Source organism: Ammodytes marinus, assembly GCF_949987685.1.
Source record: "Ammodytes marinus genome assembly, chromosome: 3".
NCBI classification, from domain to species: Eukaryota; Metazoa; Chordata; class Actinopteri; order Uranoscopiformes; family Ammodytidae; genus Ammodytes; species Ammodytes marinus.
This window is the reverse complement of record NC_137232.1, coordinates 5,059,910-5,072,055: the sequence shown is the minus strand read 5'-3', so window position 1 is coordinate 5,072,055 and position 12,146 is coordinate 5,059,910. Positions and strand designations below refer to the sequence as shown.

At 41.5% G+C, this 12,146-nt stretch overlaps 2 protein-coding genes across 2 annotated transcripts; one reads left to right on the top strand and one right to left on the bottom strand.

Moving 5' to 3' along the window:
* Window positions 1–444: 444 nt before the first annotated feature.
* Window positions 445–6,107, top strand: tekt1 (tektin 1; the record flags this gene model as incomplete). Its single annotated transcript, XM_080053662.1, has 7 exons — window positions 445–610; window positions 1,013–1,178; window positions 2,370–2,498; window positions 2,671–2,817; window positions 3,554–3,779; window positions 4,887–5,083; window positions 5,948–6,107. The coding sequence occupies 7 exons, from the start codon at window positions 445–447 to the stop codon at window positions 6,105–6,107; spliced, it is 1,191 nt and encodes a 396-aa protein (XP_079909788.1).
* Window positions 6,108–6,721: 614 nt separating this feature from the next.
* xaf1 (XIAP associated factor 1) lies at window positions 6,722–9,406 on the bottom strand (the record flags this gene model as incomplete). Its single annotated transcript, XM_080053661.1, has 6 exons — window positions 6,722–7,222; window positions 7,310–7,558; window positions 7,869–7,936; window positions 8,056–8,284; window positions 9,035–9,091; window positions 9,347–9,406. 6 exons carry the CDS (start codon window positions 9,404–9,406, stop codon window positions 7,190–7,192), a joined length of 696 nt encoding a protein of 231 aa, XP_079909787.1. The 3' UTR covers window positions 6,722–7,189.
* Window positions 9,407–12,146: the final 2,740 nt, after the last annotated feature.

The window sequence follows — 12,146 nt, the reverse complement described above, 5'->3', positions numbered from 1 at the left end:
CAGTGGCCTCTATCTGAACCCTGGCAGGAGTCTGTCATTGTCGATGTCTTTTGTAAGCCAATGTGCCATAGCTCTAAGGTTGCTTGCCCTATAGTGTAATTGGAAATGTGGTAAAACCAAACCAGCCATTGATCTTGGCATTCTTTACTTAATAGCTTTTAAGCTTCCTCAGGCCTAGCAGATCGCATAACACAGGTGTTTCTGGTGGACCAAGCCGACCGTTTCTCAATATTATCAAAGACATTTGCCACTCAACAATAGGCCTACATTTGGCACAGGGAGTGTTTAATGAACTATTTCCTACTTAGGCCTACATGTTTACTTGGTGTCCAGTACAAACTGTCTACTCTCATGTATCCCCCCCCTCTCTCCCTCTTTCACACTTCTTCATTAATCTTCTTCCCCCCTGCCTGTGCTGTCAGTGACGGAGCAGCAGTGGAGAAGATGTCTCTAAATGACCCCAGCCCGCAGCAGAATGGTGGACCCAACCTGGTGAACATCGAGGTGATGAGGAACCACTCGGAGCTCTTCAGAGCCGAGTGCATGAGGCTCATCCTGGAAACGGACAAAGCCTGCAAACGCATGCAAGATGATGACAACAAACGACTAGGTGAGAAGGGGAATCCTTTTTTATATCAGCCTAAAGGTGCACTATGCAGTTTCGGGGAATGCGATTTGTTTACATTTGCAGAGCTTGCAGTTTGTTGGTTTACAAAACATATTTACTCTACATGTAGTTCTTAGTATTGCTGTAAACAACAACAGTGTAACTTTTCAGGAACCTTTCTAACTTCGAACAAGTGTTCCAGGGATCAAATTTTCCTGTGAGGAAAGTTTGTTTAGATTCAGTCATCAGCATGTACGTATATTAGAACATCTTCACGTCTTTGAAACAACCTAAGTTGCATAGTGCACCTTTAATCAGCGTAATGCCCAATGTTATCAGCACTGGGGGGTGATGTTGCAGACACTAGAGAGGTGTGACTGTGGTGTGTTGTCTTGTGCTGTTCAGATCAGCGGGTCAGGGACATCCAGTTTCTGAAGAAGGAGTTGGAGCTGAAGTTGGAGGAGATCATTCTGGAGATCGAGGCCCTCATGATGCTGCAGAGCAGAGTGGGGAAAGCCCTGGAAGGCTGCAAAGATCCTCTGAGAGTCACCATCCAATGTCTGGAGGAGAGGTTAGGCTGCAACATGATGACACCCTGCACAGGTCTGTTGTAGGGCTCACACACAGGCCCTGCAGACAAGTGTAAGGGTTGGATCTCTCCAAGGATGCAGTTTACAATGGGGCTTCCTTTAGAGGACCTTAAAGGAATACTTCACCCATACGGAACCGGCGTTCTATCATTATAAAACATCTATTATAATATAATGAATGAGGTTTTTCTTCCCTCAGTCTTCCCTCAGTCTTACCTTGGCCCAGCTGTCCTGTTAATCCTAACCCTACATTTTACCATGTGTGATGTCACGCATGGGAAAATGTAGGGTGAGACAGTGAGACAATAAAACACTCTTTCTGCCTTTTCTCGGGCTAGGATGAACCGATTTCTAAAATGTTTGCACATTTATACTACATAGGATCTCAGAGTTCAATACACCATCATATTTCCATCGAGGAAGTAGGTCTTTATGGTCAGGCCTACAACTAAACCTTCAATTCAATTCAGACAACTTTATTAATCCCAGAAGTGGGGAACGCTTTTTGTCAACATTTTCTTTTTGTAAAAAGATTGATCATCTGCTACCTGTCCATACTGTGTGTGAGCTGAAAAAAAAGTTGGTGTTAATACAATAGCTATGGTGGCTTGGCCTGAGCCCCTATATTTACATACCAGTTTAAAGGGGCCTAGGCTGAGCATTAACACCAGATTCACACCAGATTCACACATTTTGACAAATGGTGATTTTGACCATAAGCATTCTCCAGAATCGCTAACTCTACATGGCCAAATCCCCTTTAAAGGATAAGTATGGATTTTAGTTATTTAAATGCAAAACTTAAATGCCATATGTGTTGAAAGGGTTATTGGTCTCTGTAATCACTCCTCAGGGAGGTAAGACGGTTAATATATAAAACATGTAATAGAAGTAGTAAATATAAAGTAAGGCTAAGCAGACGAGTAAAGCCCAGTTCAGACCAAAGATTCGCCTCGCAACGAGACGCAACTGCAACCGCTCGCAACAAGCTGGCCTGGACGTTCTTAAACTGGACCTGGCGATTCAACATGTTAAATCTTTGGCAACTGCTTGCAACGAGCAGTTCACACTGCTGCGACTTCTCCCCCGCGACGTTCTAAAACCATCTTGTTTGCGAGGCGAATCTTTGGTCTGAACCGGGCTTAAGACTGTCTTTGTGTTGTGTCCTGCAGAATGAAGCGTGTCCCGTCTGAGAGGCTTCATGACGAGGTGGACAGAGAGCTGCTCCATGAGAGGGATGTGATTGTAGGAGTGGCTTCTCTTCTGCAGCGTGTACTGGATCAGATCATTGAGCAGATACGGTAAGGGACATGGACTGGGGAGGGTTACATACACTCTCTAAAGGGGATCTTTAAAGTAGGCAGAGTTTGGATTTTCTAACGAGAATTGTCTTGAAATGAGGAAATAACATGTAAAGAGTGGAAACAGTTGCCAGTAAAAATCGAGATGAAACATTTAGTTTGTGTGTTTCAGATTGAACCGTTCTGCCAAGTACAAGCTGGAGCAGGACCTGAAGGAGAAGTTTGAGGCTCAGTGCATCGACAACTCCTGCGCCTTGATGACCACCCACTCCATCAACAACGTGAACATGTCTAAAGGCACCCAAGCTGTTCTGCCGAGGTGAACTACCAAATGAGAGATCAGATCAGATAAGATACGATTGTACAGTCACCTATACAATGACATTGGGATTGACAACTGGAGGTGCATTATACAGGAAAAAAAACGATTTAAGTTAAAATAGTAAAATAGTAAAAACAAGACACAGACATTACAAGAAATACATTTGGGAAAGGACAAGGACAGGCAATGTCATAATAAATAAATGTAAAAGCCAGTAGGCATAATGCACTTTGTAGATAAAGTGAGGTATTTGTGTGTGTGTTCTTAAATGACTGTGAATATGTAGTTTTTTTTTTAAAGCTATATAGTGTGTAACTTGTGTCGCACCCATGAGGAATTCTGAGTTATAACACCATCACTGTTGGCACATCTACATGAGGTAGGCCTTTGGTGATCGAGCATGGATTTCTAACCTTTTTATAAAATACCCTTTTCCGAGCCGTGGGCGCCAGCGTCAGGAGGCGACACCAGTTTGTAAACGCTGCCATACTGAGAAATAGAGACAGTTTTTGGAGCTGATAGGCTTAATCAACTTTGTGTCCACTCGTTTGTCGATCACTTGTGTATTAACCAACAATCATTTCTATGAAAAAGTTACGCACTATAGCTTTAAGACCGTTTTGTCAGGGTTTCTTTCTACACAGATCTTGGAAGTTTGGATATGTATACAAAATAACTTTTTGGTTAGTTTGATTTCTTTATTTATTTGACCCTATCCCTCCCACTCTGTCAGCCTGGCAGTGACTCCCAGGCAGTGGGAGAACATCTCAGGCATCAACATAGCCAAGGCGGAGCAGCAGAAGACCAACTCCCTGTCCCTGCGCGCCCTGGTGGAGTCCCTCCTGGAGCAGACGGCCGCTGACATGACCAAGAAGCTGCAGGCCACCACCGGAGCCCTGCAGCGTAACGTCCAGGAGATCAAGACCGCCAAGAGCCAGATGGAGGACCAGCTGGCCAAGGTAAAGAGCCCATGCACACTAGCCTGTTGGAATCAGCTTTAACACACTAGTCTAAGCAAAGCCTTTGGTGATCGAGCATGGAAAGCTTGACCATTTTGCAGAGGAACTGTGACCACAAGTTTGAGTTAAAGGAGATGTAAGCGATATTTTTTTTTGTTAATGTACGTGTTGTATCAATACAGCAATCACTTAAACAGAATGAGCAGTTCATATCACAGGTCTCCCAGATATTCAGCTTTGCAGTAATTGCCAAATACAGTTTTGAGTATCCCGTTCGTTTTTATCCAATCAGGAGTCAGAGCGCTTTAAAGAGGCGGGTCTCTGTGCCCGTGAACGATGACTCGCTGCTCTCCATCGAGGCACTATCTGACTAAGACGACAGAGATACAGACTGTCTCAGAAGTTGAAAATATTGAACTTTTTGTCGCCGGCCGCGCCGCGATAGCCAATCAGCGTTGAGCTCCTCCCGACGTCACTCGCTTCGGGACGACTGACAGAGGAAATTAAGATGGATGAAAACATAATAGTCACAGTTTGCTCCCATAAGTTATGTGAATAGCCTCTGTGTCTGTTGCCTGCTGTGTACAGCTATCAGTTTTGCTTTATGAACCAAGTTAGCACCAGTTAGCTTGGGTAAAGCACCATCAGCACAGCAGACTGGTGCTCTCAGCACCGGTTAGCACCAGCGCCAGCATATCCCCAGGGCGGCGGGCGGCGGACACAATATGACCCAATATGATCACGCGGCGCGGAACCTGCGATTCGCGCGGCCAACCGCCGCGCCGCGGAGTGCAGTGTGTTGGTACCTTAACCCCCACTGCTCAATTATTCATGTTAATTAATTCACTTCACTTCCCCTTTGTTATGTTTATTTTCAATCTATATGCAATATGTACTGTAGATATACATACAAGTTGATATACTGTATTCACAATTTATATATTTATTCAATCAATATCCATTTATACAATTTGATATACTATATTTATAATTGATAGATATATATTATACACATATTTACATACACACATATACCTATGTGCTGAACTAACTTACCTATACATTAATGGACTATGAATTGAATATACTGTGTTGTGCCTGGTGTAGATCATGTTAGAGTTCTCCAGTGAGCAGAGGGTCAGACAGGAGCTGCTAGGGGCCTTGTCAGAGAATGAGCATGTTCTGAACTTGGCCCAGACCAGGCTGGCCCTGCGCCGCCAGAGGCCATCCAAGGAGCAGTGCTACGACCCGGCACAGTGCCAGCTGCTAGCAGAGGTCCAGCAGCTCACCGCTCACCTCAACAAGTAAGGCCACCACCACACACGTTACAAATCACATACTCTTTCTTTTTTCTATTTTTACATTAGGATGCAGTGTGCTACAATTTGGACATACTTTTACTTATTTATTTCATCTTAAATTGCGCTTTGATCTTGCCTCTTGCTTTTATATCCGTCGCCTCCCCGGTTGTTTTCATATGGAGGCTCCGTCAATGTGTTGTCACTTCCCGTGGGCACTGGATTGTGGGTCAGAATTGCCCAAATAACATGCTGTTTGCAACACTAAAAATCTCAGACGGATCTAGTAGACATCCGGGTATTTTTAAGCATGCTAAATCTGAACACATGAATTGGGACATCCTAAATCCTTTTTCTACTATACTAAATAGCAGAAAGTATGATTGGAATGCAGCCACACACTCGCCTCTGGTGTTGTCAACGCAAACAGGGCAACCGCAGGTTTTTTAAAGAGCAAAACAGGGAATGGAAAATAGAAAAGCTAGCAACATGCCAGTTTACAGAGCCATGGCTGCGTATCACTTCTTTTTTTTTCAGTGTTCAAACACACAGTACAAATAGCAGATCTTTAGGAGATAATTACAGATTTTTCACAAAACGTGATTTTGTCAACAAGCGTTCTCCAGAATCTTTGCCTGCACTTTTAATTTGAATGACTTCAAGTTCATAAAGCACGAAAAATACAATGCTGGTAGATGACTGATTTAAATCCAATATTCATGTCCTAGTTTTCTACCGCTTTTCTTCCTAATATTGTCTGATGTATTGTTTGGATTGGAGAGCAGTCATTACATTGTGTGTGCGTGTGCGTGTGTGCGTGTGTGCGTGTGTGTGTGTGTGTGTGTGTGCGTGTGGTTGTGTCCTGTCCAGACTGCGTGAGGCTGTGGCCCAGTCAGAGGAGGAGCAGAGGGCTCTGGTGCGTTGCCAGCTGGAGCTGCAGGAGAACCTTGAGATCAAAACCAGCTCTCTCTACATAGACGAGATCATCTGCGCCCAACACAGGGAGCCCATCGTCATACGCAACCACTGAGCTGCATTTACCTGGGATTTATTTCAAAATATACACACATAAAATTTACTTTTGACTAGATCTGTGAATCATTTTACATATACGTATATAAATCTCATATGTTCTAAATAGGGTTTCAAATGAAGATGTCTATGAAGTTTATTTGTAAGGTGTGAGAGATTTGACACTTTACAATCTTTGTGCTATCAATTGCAAATTCTCATCATTTGTAATGGTTGCACTGGTCACATGACACGTTTGTCCAAGCACTCCATGAAAACCTTACATTCAACCTAATATACAAAAGCCTTGATTCATTTTTGATTTAAATCTTAACTGTGGATTAATAACTTTTATCTGTGTTGTTACATTAATGACTAAATAGTGAGAAACTAATGTTACCTTGCTATTATATGACTTATTTATTTATATACATATATGACCAATTACAAAACTATATACTGTATAAATAACATGAGCCTAAATTGTGTTGGTCAGATATATATGATATATTTCTCTCTAAAATACATGAATATTTCTCAATTACACAGAACTTCACACACAATGACAAAAGGAAACTCAAGCACTTTCACCTTGTGAGATTTCAGTTTCAAAAGATCACAGGAATCTTCGTCTGCAATATGCAAATATTTATTTGAAATTATTGAATTTCAGATTTTAACATGTAAACCTTCTGTGTAAATAGTGTATTTGGCAGCACCTGATCCATTTCTATATACATTCTCAATATGATGTTCCTTAGTTAAAACATTCAATTCACTGCTTCAGACAGAGGCAATCAGCATTACAGCTTAGTGGTGGATGTGTTTGTTTTTTAACTAAAGGAACATTACAAAATGATCAGGAGTGTTGTATGCTCAAATCACTCTCCCCATCATGCAAGTCAAGCACATATTAACTAACGCTTCCTAAAACTAAAGAGAAAATGTATACCTTTATTCAAACATTAAAACAACTTTAAAGCAATCTTAAAATTCAATTGAATTTCAACAACTTCAATATTGGTCTTCTATCCCTTTGCATGTGACATATTGATCATAGATCTTTGAAGCAGCTTGTCCATTCGGTGCAGATTTCTCTCTTTATTTCAAGCCGATGTGGATTTGGCATTTCACCTAAAAAATAAAAAATTATAATAACTCTTACCATTGTTACTGTTCAAACATGTATTGGATGGATCTTGTGGGATGCGGGGACGTTACCTTATGCCACTGTAATGTGGAGAGGGGCAGGGCCAGGTGGCAGTAGGGGCAGGTTCTAATCTGGTCTGGGTCCCCTCCATTCACCCTGGGCCCAGCGCTGGGTGTGCCCGATAGAGAGGTGGCCTCATAGGGGCTGCTGAGAGGAGCAGTGGCCCCCTGTCTGGAGACATCACCCCCCTCCTCCCTCTCTTCCTCCTCTGACTCTGCCTCCTCTTCATCTTCCCTCCTGGTTGCTGGAACACACTCCAGCTGGTTGGAGAGATATAGACACAGTTATTAATTTGACGGCGTTTTGTTGAAATATTGCTTATAGCCGCTTTAAGTAAGGAAATGGATACTTAAAAGATCACCTATTATGCAAAATGCACTTATGCACGTTTAAATGATTTTTAATTTTGTGGGTCACCAGTGGGACTACAAAACAAGAAGACAACCCTCTCTCTTTGTCTTCACCTCCACTTTTCTGAAAGCCTGTGTTCAAAGCCCCGGTCAGATCTCTCCATAATATTTAAAAGAAATCCCTACAAAAAATATATATATATATTCTGTATATATATACCTCATGCTCCTCTATATCCTCAGCTGGAAATGATGTCATACATCCGTTACAGCTCACTGTTATTTTTGCTGTGAAAAGAACACAGGCATGTTGATAGTGTCAGAGATAAGGCGTGGTCATCATTAAAGAAAGAAAAAAAACTTCTATTCTAGAGACTTTATAGCCTTCAGATAATCCATGGCCTCACTGTTGCGTGCCGGTTGTCTGCTGGTAGTTGGAGGAGGGGCGGAGCCGTTGTGAGTAGCTGAGCAGGCGGAGGTGTGGTGGGGCCGGTCTCTCAGTGTGACGTAGCGTCCACAGTCCAGGCAGAGTTCAGTGCGACTGCCACACACCACACTGTGTTCTCCCAGGTTCTTTGAAGGCAGCTCCAGCTCACAGAACTGGCATGTCAGCAGACGCTCCACACACTCGTCAGACTGGAGGGCAGGGCAGAGTCAGGCTTAGGCATCATGGGAGTGTCAAAGCACATACTATTGAACTTTTTCTACAACTCTTTTGGCGGGCTTGGAAATACGGGGGTTAAACACAATATTTTGCATATTGTGGGAGTTGTTGGAGACAGTGAAAATGAAAGGTTAAATTGTCTTGAGTTCCGACCCACTAATGGTATTATTTACCCTTGAAAAGCCTCATTCATGTTATTTAATCACGATAAGTCTCATTGAGATTAACAATGTTTTTGTCAAGAAAGAACTGGTCAAGGCCGGCAGCAGCAACTGTTAAAAATGTCCAGACAACACAACGGACAAAAGACATTACAATAATCACAATCACATACAAAAAGAGACATACATAGATAAGAGGGTGTGGTTAAATCTAGGCAATAATAGCACAACCTCTTGTCCCCAGCATTGCTGAAACACTTGGTCCAATATTTCCCATATAATGATAAAAAAATCCTTTCGTAAAATCTTCCCTGCCTGGTAAACGCCTACATCTTTCAAACTCCACGTCCAAGCCATACGTAACACAGCGTTCTGTCAAATAATATGAGTGTCCAAGCAGAGGTAACCCTAATGACCATTCAAAATATCACTGTCACATTTGTTGTTTTCTCTTTCTGTCTGAAATGAAACAAAGTTTTTTTTGTGAACGTTATTGCTTAATGTTCGCTATACTGTGGGCTACAGGACTCCACTTGTACACCTTATGTTAACAGCACTTACCTCATGATCAGTTAGGTGACAACGTTCCATCTTCTGGTTACACTGGGAGCATCTCACCTGCAAACAAACACAGGCGTAAACCAACAGAGAACACACCATCATGGGATGTACATAGTGTGTGTTTGTGTGTGTGTGGGTGACTACCTGTGTATGAGAGTGTGCATGAGAGTGTGTTTGTGAGTGAGTGACTGTACCTGTGTGTATGTGAGTGAGTGAGTGAGTGAGTGAGTGAGTGTGTGTGTGTGTGTATGTGTGTGTGTGTGTGTGTGTGTGTGTGTGTGTGTGTGTGTGTGTGTGTGTGTGTGTGTGTACCTGCCTGTGTGTGCTGCTCCTCCCTGTGTTGTTGCAGTAGTCCAGTGGGCACAGCCTCATCACAGTGTGGACAGACACACAGGAAGCGGCTGCAGTGTGTTTCATGCAGAGAGAAGTTTGCCTCAGCGACCTGTTTGTGGCTTAAAGGGAGAGGGAGAGGGTCATCTTCTATACTCTACTTTTACTCTACTCTATTCTACATCTACTCTAATCTACTTTTCATTAGCCTAATAGCATCATTGCCTAAAGTCATAAATTAAGGGTTGTAGAGTAGGGTAAAGTACATGTAGAATTGAGTAGATGTAGAGTAGGCTATTTAAGTAGAGTAGAGTAAATATGATTTAGGCAATTATGCTATGAGGCTAACCATATTCGGGGAACGTTTATTAAAACTGCCATGCATAAGACAAGGTAGGCTATAGGAAGTTAAATAAAACACATCAAATAAAGCTCTCCCTTATACCATAGGCCTACTGTAGCCTATCAACATTGGTGGGTCCCACTGGCAAACCTTTCTCTTTCATTATTGACCTTGACGAAAGTGAAAATGAACTGTATGAAAAGTTAAAGCTAAGAATATAGTCAACCATAGTATGAACTCTGATATGTAGGCTTCTTATGGAATGAGCCGTCTTTGTGAAAAGCTTGATCAAAACATGAATATTTCCATATCGCCATGCAATCAACTTCTAGAAATTATAGCAATTTGGTTTAGTTTCACAAATATCGTCTTAAATTAAATCACGCACCATGCAGGACATTTATCTAGCGGCGTGTGTGTCACTAGTTGTTATTTTAGCTTACAGTAGGCTAGGCTACGGTCAGACATCCGTTTTAAAGGTCCAACTGTCACTGTCAGAATGTAAAGTGTCCATATTGCTAGGGTAGGCTATGTCCTGCACACATTAGCCTATGTCCAGTACAACAACCCAAACAGCCACATTGTATGTAGTCTAATTCAATGTGTTCTTCAGGCCGTCAGAAACAGACAAAGTTCGCTCTCACCATTGGCCGCAGGTGCGTGTTGCTCCTTTGTCGTCCATCGATTTAAAAACAATCAAATAAAACGAAGGTTTCTGGCTTGATAAGTTACTTTTCGTCTCGGTTCACCAGAAGAGAAAGTGAAAATATCTTTATTAAAGTAGTCTATGTTGTTGTTCTGCGCATGAGCCACAAGGTGACGCCAAATATCTAATATGGTCTCTGCAAGTGTTTTTGTCAGCTGGGATTCTGTTTATCTGTTTGAAGTATTTTTTTCTTTTAAATTAGGCTACACAATGGGTTAGCAATTGGTTATACTGCATCATATAGCCAACAATGAATAACTATTTGACAATAGCCTATCTATATATTAAACTGTTTGTAAATAAAGCTCTGTATTCTTCATTATTAAAAAGAAAAAAAAAACGTTTTCCACACATCAGATAGCAATGCGTTACAAATGCACTCTTATTTTGAAGAACACAATTTGACCACGGTATCGACACAGGACCTCCTTCCTGTTTGACACCACGTGACTTGGGTTGCGTTCCGAATCGCATACTCTTTCTTTTTTCTATTCTACATACTACATCCAACGATAAAAATAATCTAGTTAGGATGCAGTAGGCATACTATTGGGACATACTTTTCTCTCTTATTTCATCATAACATTGCGCCTTGATCTTGCCTCTTGCTTTTATCCGTCGCATCCCCATTTGTTTTCATATGGAGGCTTCGTCGATGTTACGTCACTTCACGTGCGCACTGGATTGTGGGTCAGAATCGCCCAAATAGGATGCACTTTTCAACACTAACAATCTTGGCCGCATGAAGTAGGACATCCGGGTACTTCTAACCATCCTAAATCTGGCCACAAGAATCGGGACATCCTAAATCTTTTTTCTACATACTATATAGTAGAAATTATGCGATTCGGAATGCAACCCTGGTTTTTCGTTTTGAGCACAAAATCAAAAAAGGAATCAGCTGGCTGTCATTTCCTTCTTCAATTCAAATCGAAAATGGATCAAAGGTATCGGCGAAAACGAAAAACGGAGCACTTTGGGCAGTTCTGTTCGTTTTTCGATTCAGACAAAAAAAAATTCAGTTCGTTATTGGTTTGAAACCAACAGAAGTTTTCCGTTTTTTAAATTTTGATATCAATGAAAAAAGGAATTATACGATAGTACCCGGACGATAGTACCCAGACCTAATATGGTCTCTGCAAGTGTTTTAAGATTTTTGTCAGCTGGGATTCATACTGAACATCACTAAACTGGGAACGGCGCAGACACATTGTTATAAGATAGGCAGTGTTTGGGAGCAGTGAGCTAGCCTACATTGAATTAAACTGCTAGTTTTACCAGCCTACACTTTGCAGTACCATCAGCTCACCTGTTACAATATTTTGATTATTGTTTTAATTTGTTATTTATTAACAGATGTTAGGCCTAATTACATTTTATTTTTTGGTTGAAGGTATTAGCCTACCTACATGTGAAGAACACATTTTATCTTTAGTTTCTACAATGAACTCAGTGTCATTTCTGACGTGACTTTTTGTATTATTTTCATAAAACAAGTACTTTGTCAATTTGCAATTTTGTCAATTTTTGCTAAGTCGTTTGAAATAGCCTACTTTCTCCAAGTACCTATAGCGACACACAGGAACACCCTATTTAATTTATTGCTTATTCTCTTTTATATTGTATTTTTCTTTTCACAGGGACACTCAAAATGTCCATGGGAATGTTCTAGTTACCTACTAAACCCTGCAGATTCATGTGAAAGTTAGTTGGCTCAATTATTCCAACAAAAG